General features: G+C 41.1%; 1 protein-coding gene across 3 annotated transcripts in view; it reads left to right on the forward strand.

The window, feature by feature from the left end:
- Positions 1-25,129, forward strand: part of SNCAIP (synuclein alpha interacting protein) — a 101,943-nt gene that overhangs the window by 42,351 nt on the left and 34,463 nt on the right. For all 3 annotated transcript variants that reach the window (XM_034773925.1, XM_034773927.1, XM_034773926.1), the window contains exons 2-3: positions 2,936-3,038; positions 15,112-15,184. In XM_034773925.1, coding sequence (XP_034629816.1) covers positions 2,982-3,038; positions 15,112-15,184 — 130 coding nt within the window. In that variant the 5' untranslated portion in view covers positions 2,936-2,981. The remainder of the gene's footprint in view (positions 1-2,935; positions 3,039-15,111; positions 15,185-25,129) is intronic.

The raw sequence follows: 25,129 nt of genomic DNA on the forward strand, positions 1-25,129 counted from the left end.
TAGGTTTCAGAGTAGCAGCCGTGTTAGTCTGTATCCGCAGAGTAGCAGCCGTGTTAGTCTGCATCCGAAGAAGTGGGCTGTAGTCCACGAAAGCTTATGCTCTAATAAATTTGTTAGTCTCTAAGGTGCCACAAGTACTCCTGTATTTTTTTTGTAGTTACTAATAGCGTGTGTGCCAATGGGATGAAAAATGGGTATAGATAAGTCATGTAAAGGGGGCCTACTTCATGTAACATTCCCTCTTCTCTCGGCCTCCCCCACTAATAGTTGTTTTTGCTTTTACACTGCCTTTCACCCCTCATTATAGCCTATGTCCAGAGGTAACAATCTGTGCAGAATAAAGGACAGTGCACTGTTGCACTGACCTTGGAGCAGTCTGGGAGGCTGAGACTCAGAGACTCATAATCTCCATCCCTCTCCCCTACTGTTTTGTGGAAGGAGTGAACTGCATTAGGTCTGTACTCAGAAATGTGTATGCTGTCAAATGTGCCATTATTACTGTGTTGCTGGGCACATGTGGGGGGCAGAGTCAAGACTCTGCAATTTCCTGCCCTGTTCTGCTTACCACCAGTCTAGTGTGGTACATAGCAATTCTGCAGAACCTGCTTCTGAACCTGAATAGCTTCCCATAAGGCAAGTTACCGGCCTAGCAAAATTTGGCCACATGTAAGTTGGCACATTTAGTGAATGCCAAATTGATGTACAAAATGGAGCAGGAAATTTTTCTCATTTTATAGGACCTATGCTTGCAAGAGTAATTTGGTTGTTAATGATACAGTTTGACTAAAATATCTACAACTAATTATTTTACCATGACTAAGCCATAATTTCCCTCCAAATGTACTATGTAACAGCCATAACAAATGTACTGCAGTCTTATGTGCCCATTAATAAACAAACAGGTGGAAAACTCTGAAGACCTGATCATGTCACCCTTACTCACATCGACTAGTATCTTACTATGTGAGTGCACTTTGAGCATCAATTTGGTATTCGGCAAGTGAACAACCTGAGCGCAATTATTCTGCCCAGTAGTTTCCTGTTATACACCACCTTCTGCTCCCTCATATGAAGAAGATATGGCTTGTTTTGTATTATTTTACACCCATCTCCCTCTCATTGTCCCATCTATATGTAACCCAACCCACCAACTAAGTCACAAGTGAATTTATTCCAGAGTCTGTCATGGAAGTTGTCCCCGTTTTGTATATTGCTCCTTGAACAAAGTTTTAATTGAGGTAAAACCTGTTTTGTGTAAGTGGAAAATATGTAATATTTGTATGTTTTTAAACAGTTGTCTGTAAATTGCTGTGAGGGAGAAATATATTAATATCTGAGTGCGTTCAGGGGAACGGGGGAAAACGTTTTTGAATTTCCATAGAAAACCTGATACTGAATGATCCTATATTTGCAGTAATTTGATGAGAATCAAACATTCAGCTTTTCAAACTTAAAAACTGTTTTGAATATATTTCTCACTTCTGCTTTTTATAGCGTTTCAAGAGCAGCTGTTTTAAGATCAACTTTTAGTTTGTGGAGGTCAGTGTATAGGAGATTAATGACTACAATTTTGTATGCCAATGAATATAACACCTGCAGAATAGGGTTTTGGGTTGTTGTTGTTTTTAAACTTGTTAGAACATTGCTAACCAAATGTTACTGATGCATACAATGATTCTGTTTAGACCAGCACAGCTTAATTTCCATTATTTGTAAACGCATTGTTTACCAATCGTCAGATTGATGAACTGGGGCTGGTATATTTTTTGCTTCAAGATTTTCCTTTGTCACACAGAAGTGCTGGCAGAGTGAATTTGCTGCCATAATAATGCTTAGCACTTAGTTCCTTACGTCTTAATTGTTATTGTTAATGCATTATCATCTTTCTTTGTTAACTAACTTAAATATCTTCCTTTTTTCAGCATTGTACTTGTCTTCGGTCAGGATATATGCCTTTGACAAGTTGGAAAATGATTTGATTAGAATTAAGAAAATTATGAGTACTTTATAATCCTAACCCCTTTGGAATGTGTGAGCTCTGATTCATGCACAGAATTTTTCTTAAGCTATTTTTTTTCACTATGAGGAACTAGTAAAGAACCCCAAGGATTGGTGCCTATAGATCAGTTCTTGTCACCCCAACCCCTATCCACACCCCTGCCCCCTGACAGGCCCCCCCTCCCCCGGGATCCCACACCTATCCAACCCCCCTTGTTCCCCATCCCCTGACTGCCCCCCTCCCCGCAGAACATCTGCCCCATCCAACCGCTCCCTGTCCCCTGATTGCCCCCTGGGACCCTCCGCCCCTTATCCAACTCCCCCGGCCCCGACTCCCTTACCATGCCACTCAGAGCAGCATGTCTGGCAGCTGCACTGCCAGGCTGGAGCTAGACACACTGCCACTCTGCTCGGCAGGAGCTCACATCCCCGCCACCCAGAGCGCTGCCTGCGTGGCGGTGTAGCTGTGGGGGAGGGGCCAGGGGCTAGCATCCCCAGTTGGGAGCTCAAGGGCCGGGCAGGACGGTCCTGCGGGCTGGATGTGGCCCACGAGCTGTAGTTTGCCCACCTCTGATTGAGAGGGCTGTTACTGTTTAAGGACTTGATCCTGCAACTGACTCTGTATGCGGAGCCTCTTTGACTTCATTGGGGCTCTGCATGGGAAGAGGGTGTCTGTGAGCGTACAAGTTGCAGGATTGGAGTCTGTCACATCCTGTTCATATTCAAGGTGGCTGTCCTGCTGTATTAGCTGAAATGGGCACAAAAACAACCCCATGATACATAGCCAAGAACAGACAAATTAAATTAAAGGTATTTGGAAGGGTACTTCAATTCCATTCCAGCTTAAATACTTTTTCAGTAATGTGACCATGTGAAAACATTTTAAAGGTTTTAGATTCTTTAATATATAATACCTCATTTTCTGTATTTTTAATAGGACTTTACTGCTGTACTGACTCACCCAAAATGTGCATAGAAGAATAATGGAAGCCCCTGAATACCTTGATTTGGATGAAATAGATTTTAGTGATGATATATCTGTAAGTATAAATATTTTTTGTTTGCTTAGAGAGGGAGGATTTAAGTGGCTCGATTTCTAGCATAAGATACACATCTCATTGTCATTAGAGGCCAAAGCAGGCTTTTACCTCATGCAGAGGATACTTATTTTGCTTCAAGTATATATGAACTGAATTCGGGTATATACAAAAAATAAACAATGTCCCCATGTGCAAGAATGAAAATCAGATTTTTTCCCAAGGGAAGCATAAATCTCTGAAAGTAGAGCTTGGGGCCCACACTTTGTCTGCATTAGTAAAGATGATCTGCAAATCAAATTAATAAATTTATTTTACTCATGCTGAGCTGCCTTTATTAACTCTTTGGGTGAATTACCCATCAAGTGATTACCTACGATCACCAAAAGAATAGTTTTAAAAGAATTGAAAATAGTGCCATATGCTATCCCCTTCCCCCATCACTATTTTATTGGTGTAAAATACTACTACTTTGCTACTTTGCCACATAGGCCAGCTCCAGGCTTCAGCAAAAGTTTCATTAATAGGTTGCAATTTGATATGTTTTGAGGTCTTATACTACAGCTAGACCAGCAGGACTTCCAGGGAGTCTAAAGAGAGCATGGTTCTGTTGCACCACTTCTCTCCTCATCCATTACTAATGGACTAATGCCCCCACCTAGGTATGGAATTCAGAGGCATCCAATGTTACTTTTGGAGGCTCCAGGGCTAAGCTCCGTCCTTGAGCTCAGGATGCTGGATTTTCTGCCTCCAGAGGTGGAACAAGTTGGCGGTTAAGTTTCTCCTGAACATTTTGTTTTTAAATCTTTATTTGCACTCATTTTCATGCAGTTGCAGTTTATAATCTTCCTCTTCCTGTGCACTGGGTAAATAGCAGCATGGTGACTTCAGCCACCTGGATCTGCTACTGTAGCATCTCCCCTGCTGGGCTCCTCTGCCCTCACTCAGACATGGCAGAGCTAGCCTGCAAATACTTGACTTAAATCTAATGAGGTATTCCCTATGTGAGGCAGCACTTACAACAGCTACAGAGGGTGAATTATACCCTGCCTCTTCCCAGCCAGCCAACACACTTGCTTTGCCAGAGTACAGGGCTCAGAGTTGGACTGGCATGCCTGGTCTCCACCTGGCCCCGAGGAGACACAAATCCAATCAGGGGTTTCTGAGTTTTTCAGGGAGAGAGTCCAAGGATGAGGAGGAAGCTAACTGCAAAAGACTTGGGCTGGACAGAGGAAAAAAACACAGAAATGATCCAAAGTCATCCCCCCGCTCCGTGGATACTGAAGTGGGCCCTTTGTTCCCTGGGGAAAGAAGCCAGGCTCCTACACAGCTCCCTTTTCTCCCACTGAGATTCAGGGAATTTTCATGATATTCATGGATAAGTCCTGAAAACTCCAGAGACCCAAAAAGGATAAAGCAAACGTGTCCTTCACAAGGCAGTAATTAATATTTTTAATGAACAAGTGGGGTGAAAATCAGGGTTTATACCTGTGACTGGGTGCATCATAATACCCCTTCTCCTTTGCCTTCTTCTGCAGAGGGTTTGTTTACTGGGGCTTTTCTACATAGAAGCTCTCATAGTGCTCTGTGTCCTGCTCATGGCCCCATCCCCTACCTACAGCATGTCTGGGCATGCAGAGAAGCCTGTTCCTCCTGTGGAGCCCTGCCTCAGTATGCAGCCTAATGGGAATTGTGCCTGTCTGGCTTTCAGCCCGAAGTCCCTTGCTGTGCTAGAGAAAGGGACTCAGATTTCAGGAATGGGAATTGTGCCATATGATCAATAGCCATAAACTTTTGCTGTGCCACAGAAAGTGGCTGAGGCTCTGGAAAGCAGGAAAGGGTCTCTCTCCCCACCTCGCCCTCACTCTGCATGCTGGCTCCTAAGCTTTATGTTCTCTTCAGACAGTCGGTGACCAGATCAGAGGCACTTGAGGATCCCACTCCTCATGAAGCCGTATCATCATGGGATTACAGGGGGGTAAGAGGACTGAGAAATACAGGGCCGAAGGATTGGGGATAGCATTGGTGGAATCTCTGGACATGAACTGGGGGACCCAGGCTTGAGCTATGTCCATGCTTCAAAATGACAGGGTTTGGACCCAAGTACCAGTGGGACTTGGGCTCACCCCACCCCAGGTGGCTCCTAGGACCTGGGTCCTGAGGGCTTGCTAACCTGAGTCAGAAGGTTTATATGTAGATAGTAAGTGGGATTGGGCTTATACCTATGTCTGACACCAGCTTTACAATGCAGTATAGGGGTACTGGCTCTTCCAGTTGAGGTATGTGTACCAGTACCCCTCCTCTATTGTGTGGTCCCCATGCCAGGTTAGAGTGTGTGTACTACCTCCCACCTGTAAACAGCGAGAGGAAGGAGTACCACACATGCATCACAGAAAAACAAAACAAAATTCTCAGCATGACAAAGACAAAAGAGCATTTGTGTACGAGTGCTTATAATTCCTGAAGACTCTTCCTTCTGAACAACCCTCTGCACCCAGAGTCTGAAGTGACAGGTAGTAGTCACAGCAAGGCACAGGTCGCACATTACACACTTATACCCATACATAGACAACATGCCAATCAGTACCTTGTACGGAGAAACAGAACCTTTCATAACTGGAAAGCAGCTGGAAAGGATCCATAGCTACCCTTTCTTCAAAATCAGGAAGAGCTTTTGGTCCCAGTGCAGAGAATTGCTCACCTAGAGCTCAAAATAAATAATCATCGAATATCAGGGTTGGAAGGGACCTCAGGAGGTCATCTAGTCCAACCCCCTGCTCAAAGCAGGACCAATCCCCAAATGGCCTCCGCAAAGATTAAACTTACAACCCTGGGTTTAATGCTCAAACCACTGAGCTATCCCTCCCCCCATAATGACAAAGATTTGCAAAGATTCAAAACTTCATTGCATCATTCATTTCTTGAGGGGCCATCAGTAGCCAGTTATCTCCAGTGGCTAGGGTTGCTGGTGCCATGCATCAGATTCATCCGGAGTGGATTTCTTAAAATGTACCTGCAGAAGTGCATAGAACCGTGCACTTGATGCAGTGACTCCTTCATTCAGACCAGAAAACCTACACTTAACTCCCTAACTGTTGATCATGGATTCTTCATTAACCTCTGATCATGTCTGGTGTACAGACAGAATTCAGGATATTTCATTAATTGATCTGGTCAAATTTATATTTCAGGTGTGAGGGGAAAGCTCCTTGGGGGTAGGGGCTGCCTCTTTTGTGTAGTGCCAACCACAATGGGGCACTGCCCTCTAGATGCTTGTGATATTATATATATTAAATATTATAATAATCCCAAAGTTTTGGTGCTCTCAGCTATGCTAGAGTTTCTGCAGGAGATTTGGTTGGAGCCCTACAACCAAGCCCCTTAGAAATGTGGATACCAGCCTTAGCAGCATTTTGCAGCCAGGCACATGGGATCCTCTATTTGAGTATGAGGTGCTATGTTTAATCACAATGACAAACAAGACAAGCCTGTGGCTGGCCTTTCTAGCTGTCATTACCTCTGAAAGGCAAGTTTTGGAATTAGTTCCTATATCTATGCAAAAACTACACTGCTGTTGCCATGTGCAAAAGTTTATTCTTGTAGCTTCAGAAACCCTTTCTGTTAAGATAAGTTCCTCTTTCCACAGTTCCTGGGAAATCGTCGTCCTATCATTTTGTTGTAATCCTTTGAAAGGTTGTGGCATGTGTGGACATTCCTAGCACTCCAAACACACATCTCAAGTATATGGTATATATACACCAGTTGTACCCTATTCATCTCATTCCATCTGAAATGCAAAGGGCTTATTGCCTCAAAGTTGCTGCAGGCAAACTTCTGCACCAATTAGCATGCTAGGTATATGGGAAACTAAAGCCCTTAGAGGCACTGGGGGAAACTGTATGGGCCTTATCTGAGGAAGGTTTGTAAAATAAGTTTCCATTCCTCTGAAGACGCATCCTTTGGTAGGAAGAAGCTACTGGGTTGGTTCCCACATAAGGGGAAGCTTCCATTCCTACTATTACTCTACTATAATAATTAAATTCTGCTTATCCCTCCCTCTTTGTGGGATTCACTGCTTGCTTCTTCCTATGAGTAATGAGTGAGGAGAGAGGCTTTGAATGAGAGACGTCTTATCTGCTCATTTTCTTTCTGTTAGTTGCTTTTCTCCAAATTCAACCCACCCTCGTAGCCTGACCAGAATATAAGTTGAAGGTTTTCTCTAAAAGGAGACTGTGGGCATGTCTACACCAACAATTAGACTGTGCAAGCTGGGGTCTGAATCTACCCTGCACTAGCCTACTGCAGTGTAATTGTCCATGTGGACTTTGCTGGTGCACATTAACAGTTCATTAGCGCACTTTGATCTAGACACTTTGGAGTGGAACTAGCTCAAAGCACTCTAATGAATTCTTAACCCATGTCAGCAGGAGCCACAGGGACAGTTAGACTGTGACAGCCTAGTGCAGGGTAGGTTCATACCCCAGTTTTCCACAGTCTAACTGTTTGTGTAGACAGGCCCTTAGATATAATATATTGTCTTAAGGTTAATTTAGTACATTTCATATGAGCTTGTCTTAATGCTAATAACTGGTTGGTGGAGTGTTTCTACAGTTGTGGAATAACTCTTCTGGTGGCCTGAGCTGAAGGGTGGAGCTTAGTCCTGGAGCATCCAGCTACTCACTGGACTGTTTCAAATTCCGTGGGGAGGCAGAGGGAGGAGTATTAGCGCATGAATAATTAATTCTGAGAAAAGCTGCTAACAGAAAGAAAATGATCAGGTAAAAAATGTCTCAGTCCGGGTGTTCTTGAAATACTTGCAGCTGTAATTATTGTGAGCAAAAAAGCTGTTCATGTAAGGTGTATACTTGGCAGTTATTACAGGAACCACTAATGCAGTTCATTCCTCTCTCCCTAATCATATCTCTGCCACAAGTGTTTCTCTTTTATGAATAGAAAAGTTGTTTATATGCTGAATGTCTGGCAAGTGAGGGCGCTCCGACACACAAATATTTCTGTTGTAAGTGGAATTTATTTATTTGATTTGCAGCTCACCTTTACGATACAAAGTGCAGAGCCCAAGCTCTCGTGTCAGATAACATTATAAGCTCTTGCAAAGGATTTTATTTTCTTTTTAGCATTTCAGAAGATGGTTCCTTTTAAAAAAGCTCCAGATGCTTTACTCACATGCAGCTTCCTTTTAAATGGACTTTATTTTTACCTATTTTTATGTTGCCTTTTATTTAAAGGTGGGGGGGAGGAGGGAGGTGTTGAGACATCACAAGACAATGATCCAATCTTGAGAGGATAGTTTATTCTGGGGAACTGTCTTGTTATGACTGTTCCATGTTAGATTATGTCCTGTAATCTCTTTCTAGGCCCAGTTTTACAAAAACATAAAGCAGAATAGATGTATACTCTTCTTGCCTCTCCCGTTTTGCCTGATGCTACTGAATGGTGGATTTAACTATCAGTTTCACTGTTGTACAGCTTAGATTGCCCACGCTATTAGGAAGTACTCTGACCTCTTGCTGAACCTTTGAACTAATGGCATAGATTATAGAACAAAAAATATTATTCCTATCCCCAGGCAGGAGAATGAAGGAGTTGATGTCAAAGGCAAATTAACTTGAGAAGAACTGGCTTTCCTACTACTCTGCTGGTCTCTTGTGTGGTCAGATGCTTGAATGAACAGGCTTTGCACAAGGAAAGCGTGCAGCGATGGGAACAGGGGGCAGAATTCTCACCTTTGTCAATCCACAAAACACTTATGCTGCTGCCCCTCTAATCCCCAGTTACTTGTGTGCGTGTGACCAGCAGTGGCTAATTCGTCTGGGTTGTTTAGGGCTCGCTTTCAAGATCTCTTGGCTTTCTGAAACTTCAGGTTTCACCTTCGTGCTGCTGTGGAGAGAGCAGCTCCAGAGCACTTTTATTAACCATTTTCAACTTTCCTGCTACACTTCCTGTTCAGATCCAAAGCAGATAAGTAGTGAGTGGAAATTGTTACAATCCGATGATTGTTCTGTGGCCTATGTGAAGTGCTATAGTGGTCTCCATCCATTCCTCAGTGTACATTTCTCTCCCAGATGAGATCCTTGTGGGTCATCTTGGCCAACAGGTCCAGATCTGAATGGCCACAGAGACTACCTTTGGAATACTAGAGCTGTTTTAAACACAAAATAAATATTTTTTAAGTCTTACATGTGTGTATAAGTAAATAGAAACTATAACTTTCTCTCCTGTAAGATGCTCAGACTGCCATCATTTAAGTGCCACAAATCACATATTTATTTGGAGTGTAGTTTATATATGAGTAGGGTAATGTGACTCTTGTTTACATTATACAGAAATATCATTCTGTCCAAAATGACGTTAGGTCACCAGCTAGCACATCTTCACTTATTACTATTATGAAAGAGCAAGTGAAACAGACAATAGAAGAGCGGGAAATGAATAAAAGTGGGAGCACTATGAAACTTGTAAATTGCATTTAATCTCAGATATACCTTTAAAAATCAGTATGCATAAATTTAACCTTCCCCCTTTCCCAGTCACTCATATGGGGACAGATAAAATTAGCCCTGTTAGTAAGTTGTATACTATTCTAGTGGTCCCTTTATGGTTTCTTAGTAGTTTAAAATACAGGCTGTTTACTACACTCTGATGTTATGCAGTTAAAATTATTATTATTACTTACTATTGCAATACAGCAGTAATACCACATGCCTCAATGTGTTAGGTATTGTACAAACACACAGGAAGACAGTCTGTTTCCCAAAGAGCTGTGTGTGGGTACAGGGGTTTCCCTGCATTGTGCCAGTGTTGGATTGGAGCTGGATTAGCTGTTGCATTCCTTGATGAGTTTGAAATAATTTGAAAGCCTTTTGTCTTCTATTAATAAAATCGGCTGTCCTCAATGGCTGCTCACCCCAGCCAGACATTGTTTGACTGACTTCTTGAGCAGTAGGCAGAACTAATTATTATCCTCTAATTTCTACACAGTGAGACAAAAGGCAGAAGGCTGCTAAGACTTACAAACTCTTTCAGATTCAAACAAAAGACATGTATCACTTATAAAGCCAATAGAAAAACAACTCCTGTCTGTTGTTAAAAGTGAAGAATAAAATACAGAGGGTATGTCTATATCAACTGGTGCAAACAATACACATGAGCATGAAGAATCAGAATAGGGCTGTAAATGTGTTAATCATAGGCAGTTGGCCCATAGTTTATCCTCTTGGGAAATAAATTATTTCCTTATAGTCAAGCCACCAGTCTGCTATTTTCTTTTCAGTTATGGATGCTGTTCTTTTGTTGTTTTAATGTTTAGATAAGTGAATTCTGTGTTCATTAAAGGAAGAGACTGAGAGCACTGACATAGCATAGACAAAGTTTTTGTGTAAGCTTTTTGTTTTCATTTTTAATGTCAATAAATATTCATCTGTTATGCTTAGGCAGCCATTTGGATTAGACATGCAGTATAAACAAATGAATTAATAAAATATGTTGTAAGGCTGCTCTGCTAATTCATAATCTTGTTTCTGACCTGCAGCACCCACAGTGTGTCCTGGACACAAATTGTGAATTTGCAGAATTGTGGGTAAGAGTTCTGTAAAACACACAAAAACCCTGAAGGGAATAGTTAAGAGTTGATCACCTTACTCATTTTCAGTTGCAACCCGAGCTAGGGTTTGTAACCTTGTCTCTGGAGGGGAAAATTGGGTGGTTTTCATGTTACTATGGAAGCACTGTATGTGGTGATGCTTTCTATGTATTGCTTTACTAATTCTAGATCACTGTTTAAGTAGCAACCCTTGAAAAGTATCCTGAAAGAGGAATGTACTGCACAGTTTTAAACCAGGAAGTAGTGAATTTAAAAATGTTTTAAAACTTACTTAAAATATTTAAACTTATTAATACAATGGTGCAACTGTAATCTTAACTCTGGTAGTTAACTCTAATCTTTTTGAGAGAGTGTTTAATATCCAGAGTTACAATACAATATACCAGTTAAAGAATTTAGCATCAGACAAGAATTTTGAATGATAGGCCAGAATTTGGAACTAAAATTTAATTTTCTTTTGTTGATTTGATGTGAATGGAAGACAACTGAATTGCTGCATTTTCCAGAATAATATTTAAACAATAATTGTTTGTTCTAGGAAAAGTTCTACCATGATAATAACAACTGAAAAAAACTTAATTGTAATATGGACAAGAAGCTGTCTGTATCATCTAGCTAAAAACAGAGGAGTTAGGAGTTTAAGATGAAGACAAAGGCACTGGAGACCCAATCCAGTGCCCGTGAAATCTGTGAGAGTTTTGCCATTGACATCAGTGGGAGCAGGGTAAAGTCCTTGATGCTTTCAGCGGTCACTATGGACCTGATCCTGTGAGGTTGTCAGTGTCCCCATTGAGGTGCTGAGTGTTGCTTGGGATGTGTTGAGCACCTCAGTTCCAATGTAGTGGAAGTTAAGGATGCTCCATATGACAAGTGAAAGGTTAACAAATAGCCATTATTGTCACTATACATTTCCCTTAATTTTATTTTTAAAACTGTTTCTGTTACATCTCTGTGCTGCTACCTTTAATTTTTCTTCCATTATTTTTCTTTCTGCTATTGTTGGGCTGGCAGTCAATTTTAAACTTGAATGAAACTGCCTAGAGTGTACCTGCTAGATATTCCGAAGGTCTGCCTGTTTGTGGGTGTGTATATTTAAAATTCATTTAATACAAAGTTTTAGTACAAACTTTAAAATAATGTCAAGTGCAAAGATTTTAGAATTTCTATTCCATAAGATTTTCCAGTCATTATTGCTGGAATAATGATTGGTTATTTAACAAGCCATGATCATTTTCAGTAATGTGTGACTACAGATTTACATCTTCTACCAGCAGAAAAACTGGGCTTGTCTGGATTCCCACTGAATTCTTAGAAATCTCTTGCCTGCTGTTATTAATCTCTTTCTAGTAGTACCATTTTTTTCCACAAAAGAAGTATAAAGATTGCAGATTAAAGACCTGATCATGTGGTTTGCTGAATGCCATCTTTTTCAGTGGGGGTTGAGGGCACTCAGCACCTCTTAGAATCTGGGGCATCTCTGTGTAACAGGGTTGAAATAAAAAATACTACTACTAAGCAATCTAGTCTTGTAACGTGCTTTTGTTTTGCAACTAGACTTTAGTGTAAACCACAAGATAACTCCTCTTCTGAGTTAGTGAAGACCAGGATAGACTGTGTCTGCTGTTTAAAGAAAGAGAATCCTCTCTTCCTCACTCTGCTACTCACTCACTCTGTGCACTGGGGCGTATGACTTAACTGCTTCTTGCCTCGGTTTCTCTTTCTTTAGTGAGGTTTAATAATACCTATTTCACAGAGGAGCTGTGAGGCTTAATTGATGTGTGTAAAGCATTTTAAGATCCTTGAATGAAAAGTGGAAAATAACATCACTGAATTATGTGTAGCAAACATGGCATTCTGGATAAAGAGTGGGAGCCCTACAGCTATCAGCATTGCAGTTCAATCCATTGAATAACTTGGAAATTCTGACTGGAAGAAAGGTTAACAACCATTGGTGGACCAGGACTGGAGCTAGAAAGCTAGAGAAGGAAGTAGCTGGGGAAGGTCTGCTACAGGAAGCAAGTACTGTTACCTCCTAGCAGCTCTATAGTTTCTCAGCTGAAAGCCATGTCTCTGTATTGACCACTAATGCAGATAGCAGAAATGTAAAAGTGCAAAAATATTTCTGAGAATAGAGGTGGGTGGGAGGAAATCTGTTAACGAAATCAAGCATATGTTGTTAAACATAATCATCAGATTTATAACACATTGAATTGACTTTTTTTGTGGGTAACTGAAGATATTTTAATACAACATAGGACCGACAAGAAAGTTTGTACTTCCAGAAGTGGAGAAAAAAGACAGAGAAGGAATGGGTCATCACTTTTGAGGATGCCTGACAAACACATAACAGTGGAGTACAAAAGGCCTACTTCTAATTGAATTACAGACTCTGTAATAGTTTAACCTGCACCAGCTGGTGTTCTAGAGCTACCATATTTCTTGGTAGCTTCTTTTAAGAATCTTACTATGCCAGTTCAACATTATCTTTTTTATCTGTAGGTAAAATACCAAAATGTACAGATCAGTGTTTGACTTTTCATTCAACAGCAGCAACAAAAAATACATGCAGTTTATGTGTGTGTGTATTTGTATTTGATGGTATCCTTCTCCCTTCACATATCACTTATTGTCTTAGGGTATATCTACACTGGAATTAAAACCCTGTGGCTGGCCCATGCCAGCTGACTTGGACTCGGGCTAAAGGGCTGTTTAATTGTGGTGTAGACGTTCGCGCTCGGGCTGAGCCCAGGCTCTAGAACCCTCTGAGTTGGGAGGGTCCCAGAGCTTAAGCTGCAGTCTCAACCCGAACATCTACACCGCAGTTAAACAGCCCCTTAGTCCGAGTCAGCTGGCACTGGCCAGCTGCATGTGTCTAATTGCAGTGTAGACATATCCTTAGATTGTGAGCAGGGACAAAATCTTTGTATGTGTTTGTACTGCCCTCTACTATAATGGAACTTCTCTCTGGGTTGGGTACTCTGGGTAGCACTGGAATATACAAATTAATTAATAAATTAAAGTTCTGATGCTAAGAATGCTTAGCATCTGCGTTCCCATTGACATAGTTGCAGGTGCCCAATATCTCTCAGGATTAGTAGGCCCTAAAGAAGAAAAGTAAAGTATGGAAGGGATCTGTGTTTGGGGGGCGGTGGTATGTGTTTGAAGTAGCCACAATCCATGGAGTGACTGTTTTACTTGAGTTCACTTGAATCAAACGAGTAAGTTATTCTGTAATTGGTCACCTGAGATTTACTTTGTATCATTCAGAGGCATATTGTCACTTGAACTTTAATTTGCTTCAGACATGCAATTGGCAAACTGTCAACAAAAAAACAAAACTGGTATGACAATTCCTTTTTTGTGTGGAAAGCTGCCATGTTTTTGTATGTTGTTGTTCCGCTTCATCTGTCAATAGCAGACTAGCTAAAAATATGCCTTCCTTTAAGAACATATGGTTTTTATACATTCCTCAACATTTTGTGCTATATTAATCCTAAATATTTTTTACTTTACTTTTGACTGTTTTTAATAGTTCTTTTAAATGTGCAAAAGCCATTGATTTTTTTTTAAAAAGGCATAATGATTTTCAGATATGTGTTGGTTTGAAAGGAAACTCTTGTGACACTGTAGCATTAGATTAAGGGTTTCTTGATATTGAGTAACCAGATTTCTGTTTGTGGGAAATTGTATTTTTATGATGTTGGATCATATGGCAGATTGAAGGCATTCCACAAGATTATAAGGAAATGATTGTCGCTTAGTCGGATGAATGTGTCGTTCTCCCCCCCACACACACTTTTAAAGTTGAATCCAAAGAATAACTTGTTGATCAAAATCAGGTGTATCCCCTCACATCAAAGTACTAATACATGTTTGTTTTAATGAAAGCTATTCTTGGATGCGTAGATTTATGTTCTTGTTTGCCTGTGTGTTGTGGGGAGGTGTCTATATCTGAGATCAGATCTCTAACACACTAGCATATTTTTTCATATAGCATTGTATAAATCTGAATTTTATCTGCTATAAAACAAATTATGTTAAAGAGAGGTACGCTGGATCTTGCAAAATCAAACACCATAATGTATAGCACAGGCAACCAAAGTAGTCCCTGGGTTTCTAAAGCTCTTGTCAATTTTAATATGGTGAGGCCACCTGTGGAAATGATGAATATATGTGACATGTCATCATAACCCAAGCAGTTATGCTCCTCAAGGATGACAAGTCCCAGCAAGAAATGCTGATATCTGATGGAGCATTGGATGCTGGGATGCAGTTGTCTTCATAGGCAGGTGGCAGTTGCTCCATTTCGTGCAGATTTAGGGATAGCTTCAGGACTCATCTACATAGGACACTTGGCATGAGAGTGTCCCTACTACTATTGTGTTTTTCTTTTGTATAATTTTGGGAATGAACCAATTTGTATTTTATATGCATTTTTCCCTCTCTCTATTTCAGTACTCGGTAACTTCTCTCAAGACTATCCCAGAATTATGTAGAAGGTGTGATTCGCAAAATGAAGACAGATCAGGTATGCTGCCCACTTTTGTTCTCCCATCTTCTTTTAGGCTGCTTCTTAAAGTGCAGGACTTAACAGCCTTTGCTTCTTGGCAGTGTTCTGCTGTTTTTGTTTTCTTTTATTTTTGTACTCCTTTCTGGAAACATGGATTTTTTTTTTCAACAGATGTTAGGTCATTAGCACACACACAAAAAAAATTCCATAAAAGGATTTGGCTATATAAACGTAAGGCTTCATCTGAGCAACTCCAAACCACAATTTATGCAACAATTTACTTGAAAACCCAAGAAACCATTGGTGACAAGACATAATGATGTAGGCGCCAATGAAAGAATGTTGGATACATTTACTACCCCTATGACATGACCAGTTTGAGGGATGATATTTTGCCAGGGTCTGAAACCCTATCAGAGATGCTACAAGATAGATTCTACAGTACTCTACTCTAAGACATGCTGTAACAGTTAAGATTAAAGCAAAGTTTTTGAGTTTAATAGTGTAAACTAAATGAAGAATCATGGCATATAGATGAGAACCAGCTGGAGACCTTTTCCCCCCCACTGACAAAAAGTGCATGCAGTGTTGTTTTTCACTTTCTAAATCAGATTAAGCCTCTTCTGTTTCTCTTTTTGTGATGAACAAAAATGAATTGATGAGAATAATACTTTAGTGTGGAGCTATGAAAAGTTTTTTATGCTTTCATCTGATGACTTAATTGTGCTTTCATTAATATTGTTGAATCTAAAACATTTACAGCAGAAACCTGAGACCTGAAATTCATGGGAAGATGGACCATGTCAGACTTTGGCAACCCTTATTTCTGTAGTTCCTTTCACATAGTTGTAAATTACCAAGGTTTGTAGATAAATTGAAGCTTTCTAATAGCTGCTTCTCTTGCCAGAATCATTAGTCACAGTCCTTATGGCAGCTGGACTTGAAAATAAAGGGAAGTAAAGCCTAACTTACTTCTCTGCTCAGATTGTGACTGGCTGCAGTGGGGAGGGCAAGGTTTACTCAGACAATACTTTCTGCTGTAAACAAGTGGGTGGGGAAGGGGCGGGAAATGGGATGTAAACTATAATGATCTTGGGGTTCATTAAACAACAAACCAGTGAATGAGAAAGGAATAAAACTTCTAATAAAACTAGAGAACTTCCGTGGTGAATTGCTTTACACAGCTACATTGCGTTCTCAACCCCAGCTTCCAGGACCTCTCTAAACTACTATATTTATAATACTGTCCTTTATGAGGGAGCGTCGCTAAATTATAATCTTCCACACACGTATCTCTACATAAACTGCTCCACAAAAGGGGGGATAAAGCAAGAGAGAGCAGGATAGGAATTGCAATAAAGTCACAATTCATTCTCTAGTCTCTTCCCAGCCAGAATGGTCTGCTCAGCTCTCTTTGAAGAAATAATATTTCTTTTTATTTGCAGAAAGAGCCTTGCAAACATAAACCTATATAAACCAATAACAAGGTTGGAATATTTGTTACGCCTGATTCTTCTTAGAGACCCTGGGATATTCACAGCCTGCTGTGCAGCTGAATTGTTAACTAAGTTCCATCTGTGAAGTCCCTTTTGCTGTCAGTTGTCTTCCAATGATGCCCACTGAGTTACTTCTTTACACACCAGTTGCCTTGAATGGGGTTGGATAGATGCAACTACAGGCATTTCTGGAAGACAGATGGTAGCACCACGGGACCCCTACCAATGGAAATTAACTAAGAGTTCTGTTGAAGATGCGTGATCCACAAAAGAATACAATTTACTTTCTCAGAGCTGGTAACCATTTCAGTCCTAATGGTTCTGTAGGACTGAAAATAACATGACCTTATTTTTTTCATTCAAAGTATAATGGAATATAGGCAGGGAGCAGAACTGTTGAGTGAGAAGATATCATTCCATATCCTTGATGGGCATAAATAGGTATAACTCCATTGAAGTATCAGTAGAGCAACATCAGTTGATATCAGCTGAGGTCATTTTTACATAGTTGCCTTTGAGAGAGAAACCTTAACTTTTCTTCCTTAGTTTCCCTATTAGGAAATAGAGATAATAATTACCTGTCTTCAAAAAGAATTGGGATAAAAAATTAGTCAGTGACTGAATAGCACTAAATAAGTGCCAAATTTTCGGATACATACACACATCACCGTCATACAGGGGCATACTAGCTTAAGTGGACAATTATTGCAAAACTTTAAAAAATGTTAGCAGTTATGTATGGACCCCAGAACAAGTATTTGGGTTCATCCTCTCTTGCAACAGGAGAGTACAAGTCCCATCTATTCTCCTTCACACACAGGTTCACCATTCAAACAATGGGGTTTTCCTGTTATTACAGCTTAGGAGGCAAAACCAGGCCTGTTATGTATGGGAAAATGGCTTGACTCCACTCACTGGGAAAAACCCAGGTGTTATTCTGGTCTATGGTGGTCTCCTGTTCTTCTGACTTCCTGATCTGCAGATTATAGGAAAACTATTAACCTCTCCAAGAGTTATTTATTATGTATTATTTCCATATAAAGAGAAAATATGTCCAACCCCTACAGAAGATGGTAAAAACTGTAAATGAAGACAACCTGATATGTCTGCACTCCATTGACAATTTAAGTTATAATTGTATACAGAACAACTGTGCAGTATTAGGAGAAGTGTTAGGGCTCCCCTGAGACCTCTTCCATTCAGTTCCCCCAAAACTCAGTTCAACTCCAATCTCATCACTCGGGTTCCTTTCTTTGGTAAACAGTAAAGCTACACTTAGTTGATTAGTCTCAAACGCGGGAGGTGGAAGCACACAGGATATGTGTCAGATTCAAATTACACAGAAAACCTGTTCCTTTAGATACATTTACACACACAGCACATTAATATACATTTCATCACATGCTTCATGATTGGCTTGGTTACTTTTTATGAACCAATCCTGGTACAGCAAGCTCTGTCAATGTGCTGCTCATGCATAATCTGAACTCTACCTTATTTTACATTTAGGCTTCTTTACTAATACCAGAATGTTCCTGCCGATCTGAGCTAGCCATCCTAACTCCGGCATACTGCTTGTGATAAGAACTTAACTTTCCATTCATCTTCCCAATCATGCCCAATAAGAAATGAGGCAAGTAACTTATGTCAAGCCAGATCTACTAGAAGGTGGTCCAGCCCTCCACCTCAAAATCTCATTACTTTTACTAGGCTAGCAAAATAATAGCCACTCTGCACTCAAGACTTTTCCTCTACCTCAGTAGTGGTGCTTTGGGTTAAGTGTACTGCAGAAAAAATAAACTGTGCCACTTTTTTTGCCTCCAGCTGTGGGTTTGAATTGGGTTTTTTTTGGTTGTTTTTTTCTTTTCTATTTTAGTTCAGCAAGCTCAATCAAGAATCCAGAAAAATATAGATTAATTTTTTTAATATAAAATAAAAATGTAAGAGATGTGTACAGCAATGTCACTGCAAGACATTTTGAACTGAATTGTATCACCAGAACCTCTTGATGAGACTAAAATCTTGTATTACATCATTGCTAATCTGTTATTCATGGTGTAAGAATGGGGTTTAGTCAATACCGTTTTCTTCACCCATTTCATCTAAATGTTTGAATAATGTGGTGGTAACATGAGAAAGTGTTTGGTTATATTGATTTTAAATTGTTCTAAATATCTTTAATCCTAGGAAAACATAACATTATTTACCAATCAGCATGCTTTCTCATGGATTCCACCCAAACTTTTCAACAGATTTTTTTTTTTTTTTTGTCCTTATTGCCTGACTGCTGCTCCTTCAGGGCCCGTGGTCATCTGGATTTCATTTCTTATTTTCAAAAACCCAATAATGCATCTTTTTTTTTTCTCACTGTCCATTCTTTTGGTCAACAAGGGGCCAAAGGATCTGAGAGAAGAAACCCCTCTAGCTGGATTTTCCCCTCTGGTGTAAAAGGATTGGATCTATCACCTCCATGGCATCTTCTGGCCCTATTGTCTCCTGAAGGTCAAGGATCTGTGCCTAAGGGGAAATGCATTCCTTAGTCTCTCACCTTCTCCCACACCCTGCACAAATTAATAGAGTTAATGCAAAGTGAGGGCATTATCTTTTCTGTGACCCTCTTACCAGCAGGGAGTTACTGTTTAATGGGCACACTGCTGGAACTGTGGAGTCTAAGAGAAACCTAGCAGTTCAGTAAAGCTGCAGGGGGCCCCACAGTCAGCCAGGGGTTCCAGATCCCTGGGTTTCTACAGGATTTAAGGGGGAAAGCACATCCCGTTCTGTGGGGAAAGGGTATGAGGTAAGTTCTGGTCCATCCAGTTCTCCTTCATGACACAAAATGATTCAGGCAGAACTCGGGGGTATGTCTATACTGCAGCTGAGAGTGAGCATCCAGTGTGAGTAGACAGACTTGCACTAGCGGGGCTCAAGCTAGATCACTAAAAATAGGTGTGTGTACATTGTGGCTTGGACGGCAGACCCCCATAGGCTTGAGTGTGGGTGGCTCGCAGGAGTCTGCCAGAGCTCCAACATCCACAATACGATAAGGGTTTTCTGTCGCATCCCACCTCATAGAAGGGCTGTTCATGGCTGGGGTAATTAGATCCAAGGCCCTTTATGGCCCTATTTATAACAACTAGAGTTAAAGGAATCAATTTAAACATAATTCCAGATAGTTCCGTTTCTGACATGGTGTTGCTAGCCCATAGGTCACTTGATTTCCAGTGTTTTCTAAGCAAGAATGATTTACTGGAGCAGAAATTGGCTTTTGTTGCTTTTGTTGTTCAGTATGAAATTGCTTGCTTGCTTGCTTTCTCATCTACCTGGGGAGACAGGGAGATTTGATAAGGCCGTTGCAGCTAATAATTCATGACATCTGTGCCCAGCCAGCTTCACTGAGCTAGTTGATTGCACTAAGGTGTATTCTGTTAGCTGAGATGACTTTGTGATGTTGTTAAATAGGTGTCTAGAATGAGAACAGCATCCTACTTGAGATCTTTATTCACTTAATGCTGTAAGCCAACTGACCTCTTGTCCCCAGCAGTGAAAGGTTAGTTCAGTAACCCTCTATGCTACTGTATCCACTGAACTAAATTAAGGATGGTTCACAAGAATATCCAGGGGATTGCTTTTCTATTGGGGAAATTATCAGTAAATATTGAAATTTTCTATTCCTCCAGGTTTGGTGCTCTTATTCCTGGGGGAATTCTGCACTAAAAAATTATGCACACAATATTTTAAAATTCTGCATATTTTTTTGTCCAAATAATGCAATATAATCCAGCTAATTTCAATTATTTTGGTAATTTATTTAAACTACAATACAATGGATGGTGAATGGGAGTGGGAAGCATTGGAGGAAATCACCAACCCCCCTCCCCACCCTCTTCTCTCCCCCCCCCATCTAATAGTAATGTAGGTAGTATTGATCCTTTGCTTCCAATTATTAATCAACAAATATATGTAGCCATATGCTCAGTGTTACATCATAGACAACTGAAAAACAAATGAGGGCTGGGGACTCAAACTCACAATTTATACTGGCTACTGACCATGTCCAAAAAGGTCAGTAGCAAACAGTTCATGGAGCACATTTTGATAGGACATTTTTTCAATCCAAAATTGAGACCAGATCTCATCACTAAAGCACCATAAGCATTTATAAGGCCATATTGTCCTTTACAATAAGGCTCCTTTACACCGCTCTGGCAATGTAAAGGAGCCTTAAAACTTTTATACCTGTTTTATACTCCTGCGGGAATTTACCAAGAACAGTGGGAACAATTCATTAAGCAGGCAGGCTGCTATATTCTCCTCTGCCTGCCCCACTCCTGTCTCTTCAGAAATACCCCCAAAGCCCTGCCCCTCCATGCCAAGAGGGCTGTAATAGCGAGCGAAAGAGACCAGTCTCTCTCTCTCATATACACATGGCAACCCAGCCCCCCTCTCCCAGGTGGTGATTTACATCTCTACTGGCTGCTCTGGATGCCCAAACCGACCTGTCTGTGTTACCCGACATTGGGCCAGCTAGTAAGCTTAGGGAGGACTAATGACCCACCAAAGTTTGGCATAAAGCAGCATGTTTATTATACTGATAGCTAAGCTCAAAAGAAGGAGGGGGGTCACAATCACATACTCACATGCTCCCAGGACAGGCACGGCACTGGAGATGTCAGGATCCTTCAAGGTAAGTGTCCCACAGCACAGCGATGGATGGTGCGAAGGTAAGTCTTCCCGAGGCACAATGGAATGCAATGGGGCGAACCACTGGCCAGGCGGTCTGGGCAAAGGGCCTTCATGGGAGGTACAAGCTTGTGAGTGCACTCCTGAGCACATGGCCCCTTCCCCTTTTAAGGGCCTGCTCCTCATGGCCTGCAACTAGAGATGACTTGTCCGTGTCTGGTTGGTCACGCTCCACCTCGGGCAGTGTCCATGTATTGGGTGTATGAGTGCTGCCTAATTAGAGTCCCAGACACCTTGTCTATCTGGGAGCTCTTCTGATCTTCCAGCTGTTCAACCAGCCCATTCATCCCACAAGCATTCCAGGAGGGAGGGGCAGGGGGAAAGCCACTTAACAGGTATTCAGAGAGGGAGAGGAGACAAAAGGGGGGAGGGGAAGTATAACAGACCTTTTGAGCATACAGGTTATACATAGCATAGTCGTACAGAGCATACAGATCACTGCTGCTCCTGTAACACTCTGCACTGCCAGGGAGTGGGCGTATGACCGCTCTTGCAGCTTCCCTTGGCTTTCCCATCAGAAGTAATTTTTCTGCGAGTAAGCAAAGAAATCTGCAGGGGCCATGAATTCTGCACATGTGCAGTGACACAGAATTCCCCCAGGAATATGCTCTGCACAATTTATGCATCAAGCTATTTGGTAGTTTACCAATATGTGACTTATATTAAGGTAAAATTGTGATTTGGTGGCAGTTGTATTTGTAAGTTCTGGATATTTATCATGCCTCCTAAGTGTATCCCAACTAAATATGTTTGAAATTACTGGAATAAATGAATGATTGGATAATGTTAGACCCTGAAAAAAAAGGGAAGATACACAATTCTGTTCTGATAAACAATAATTAGAATAATGGGTGTATAGTAATGCAATTATACTTGTGATACCTCTTCAGCCTAAAATCTGTTCTTTTTACCTAATTTCTTCCTCTTCATTATTTTGTATCTGTACTAATTTTGTGATTCCCTCCCAGACAGTTGAGTGTGATTTTTCCCTCACCTCACCTGGTCACATCCTAAAATCAGTCCGGACAAAGTCTGGAAGATCCCAGTTCATTTATCATCTCCCTCCTTCTCTCCTTTATATCCAATCTGTTATAGTTGACAACATTTGCAATGCTCTTCCTCTAGCCAAGCTAGGACAAGTGAATCCTACAGTGAGGCTATTGCTGTATGGATCATTTGGAAAAAGGTGTAGAGTGAGCTAATATTAATGCCTGTTTCTGTCATATCCTAACCCCAAATCTTGCTTTGTCCTAATGGATAAGTGGAACTGAAATCCAGGAAGTTGAAAACACTCACTCTCACACACATAGGGTCATTCACAAATAAAGTTTCTCATGCCAGAGCACTTGTGTCAAAGCACAAGTTGTGCTCTTTGAAGCTGCTAGTATATTAAAACTGTAAAACAGCACCACCTTCAGTTAAAATTGTTAATATATTTCACTGATGTTATTAATTAAAATAGAAATACATTCAGAACTGGTTCTTATTATCCCATTGTTATATATAGCATCCCTTTGTCTCATAAAGCCCCAACTCTGCTAACACTCGTGGAGATGAATCAGTGTGAACAACTGTGAGGAATTTTCTAAAAAATTCCGTAGTGTAGACTGCGCCTCAGTATCTGTATACTAATTCCAAGACAGCTGGACCTGGAATAAATGAAAGTCTTAATTCATTCAAGGGGCTCTGATGAAGTAATGAACCACAAGAGGAAAGATAAGGCATATCTTTTAGATGGCAGCAGAATTCCAAATGTAAAATCATCCATATATTTATTCCTGTCTCTCCAGTGGTTATACAGTATATAAATGGTAACTTTAAAATATAAAGGGCTAGATTTTTTAAAAATGTTGTGCAGGTTTCTAGTGAGGTACCACAGGGATCAGTGCTAGGCCAAGTCTTCATTACTGATCATGGAAAGGGAGTAAACACTACAATAAGGGAATTTTCAGATGCTATGAAATTGGAAGCTGTTACCAAGTCCTGCAGGGGCAGAGCAGAGGTGCTTCATTAAGACAAGGTAATCTGAATTCATTCATCTGACGATAGAAATGAGATCCAACTAAAACCAAGCCTAACATAGATGATGTGCTCATTTACAAACCATAAAAGCCTAAAGAGTTCATTAAAGGAGATCATCGATACCTTGTCGGCAACGGCGATGAATATTCCAGATTTGCCATCCTGCGAGACTTCAGCTTCCATGCTGACAACACCTCAGATTCAAAAGCCCCAAAACGCAATTCCTCACTTGCCTCTCTAGCACTTTCACATGTCCTCTCCAGTCCAACCCGTACAGCTAAATGTCATTATAGACTACATCATGACCCAGCTACTATCTTGGAAAGACAGTCATCTCATTAAGGAAATGATCACAGCTCTCCCAGTTCTCAGGAAACAAGAAAGACCCAGGACCCTGATATGATTATGAAGACTTATGGAGCCCATCAAATTTCAAAACATGCTTAAGAACAGCAGCATATCATCATCATGCTCTAGTCTTGACCATTGGCCCAGTGGCGTCCAAGCAGTACCCTCCTCCCCATCACTTACACAGACCTCCTTGGTTCTCGGACACATTGCATCAGATGAAAAGAGAGGGGTGGAAACTTGAATACCAATGTTGGAAAACAAAGGCTGAAACAGACCAGTCAAAACAGAGAGAATCTCTCAAAGCCTATGCTAAAGTAGTATTAAGGTCAGGAAACCTGCCTTTCAGCCTCCATAGGTCAGCCTCTGAAGTTGCTAAGGAGGTATTCAAGGTGGTAAACCTCTTCATTAACCCTGACTGCCTGGAGTCCACAGCAGAACCAAGCACCAAGTGTTGCAAGGAACTATCATCCCACTTCAGTGAAATAATCACATGTTCAGAATGGGACTTCTGAGACTCCATGGAACTTCTCCCCCTATACTGGCCAACGAACAGCCCTTCTGCATTCCCAGAATTGAGTCCTTTCATGCCTCTAGAAGTATTGGACACCTGGAAAAAGTCTCAGCCCAAACCCTCTGAACCATGACCTTCCTGGTAGGTGAAAGAGTGTCATGAACAGCAAGTGTCACTCATCACCAAAATAGCCAATGTCTCATTCAAAGGAGGAATCTTCCCTTTCTCCTTCAAACATGCAATTGTCCAACCAGTGCTGAAGAAACCCACCCTGACATCAGACGTAGCCAACTACCACCCAGTATCAAACCTCCTGTTCCTGAGCAAGTTCATAGAGAAGTTTGCATACTGGAAAGATGGTCTAGTGGTTAGGGCACTAGCATGGGCTTCAGGAAACCTGGGTTCTGCAGTTCCTATGAAGTAGGGAAGAATTATCTCCTTGTTATAGTTGGGAGCGGAGACGCACAGTATAAGTGATGTACTAAAGGTTATGTAAGTGTGCGGCAGATCTTGGAATTTAATAAGATCTCCTGGGTTCCAGTTCAGTGTCTGTGTCATGGTTTCTAGAGTAGCAAGCAGTTAGCCTTTATTTGGCCCTGATTGCCAATGGCTTATGCATGACCTCATGAATGTGGAGGGGTGAGCAAGAGCCTTCTCCCACTGGGGCATCTGTGTAAAGGCTACTCACAATAGCAATCCCTGAGCCCTCAGCTCTCTGGAAATCAACCCCCCTACTGATTTCTGTTCTCTGAGGGAAGAAGTCCATGACAAGGGGATGGGGAGGAGGCAAAATCATGGCCCTGCTCCTCTCTGCACAGGTCTGTGGAGTGGGGCCGGTGTGCA

Source organism: Trachemys scripta, chromosome 6 (assembly GCF_013100865.1).
Source record: "Trachemys scripta elegans isolate TJP31775 chromosome 6, CAS_Tse_1.0, whole genome shotgun sequence".
Classification (NCBI taxonomy): Eukaryota; Metazoa; Chordata; order Testudines; family Emydidae; genus Trachemys; species Trachemys scripta.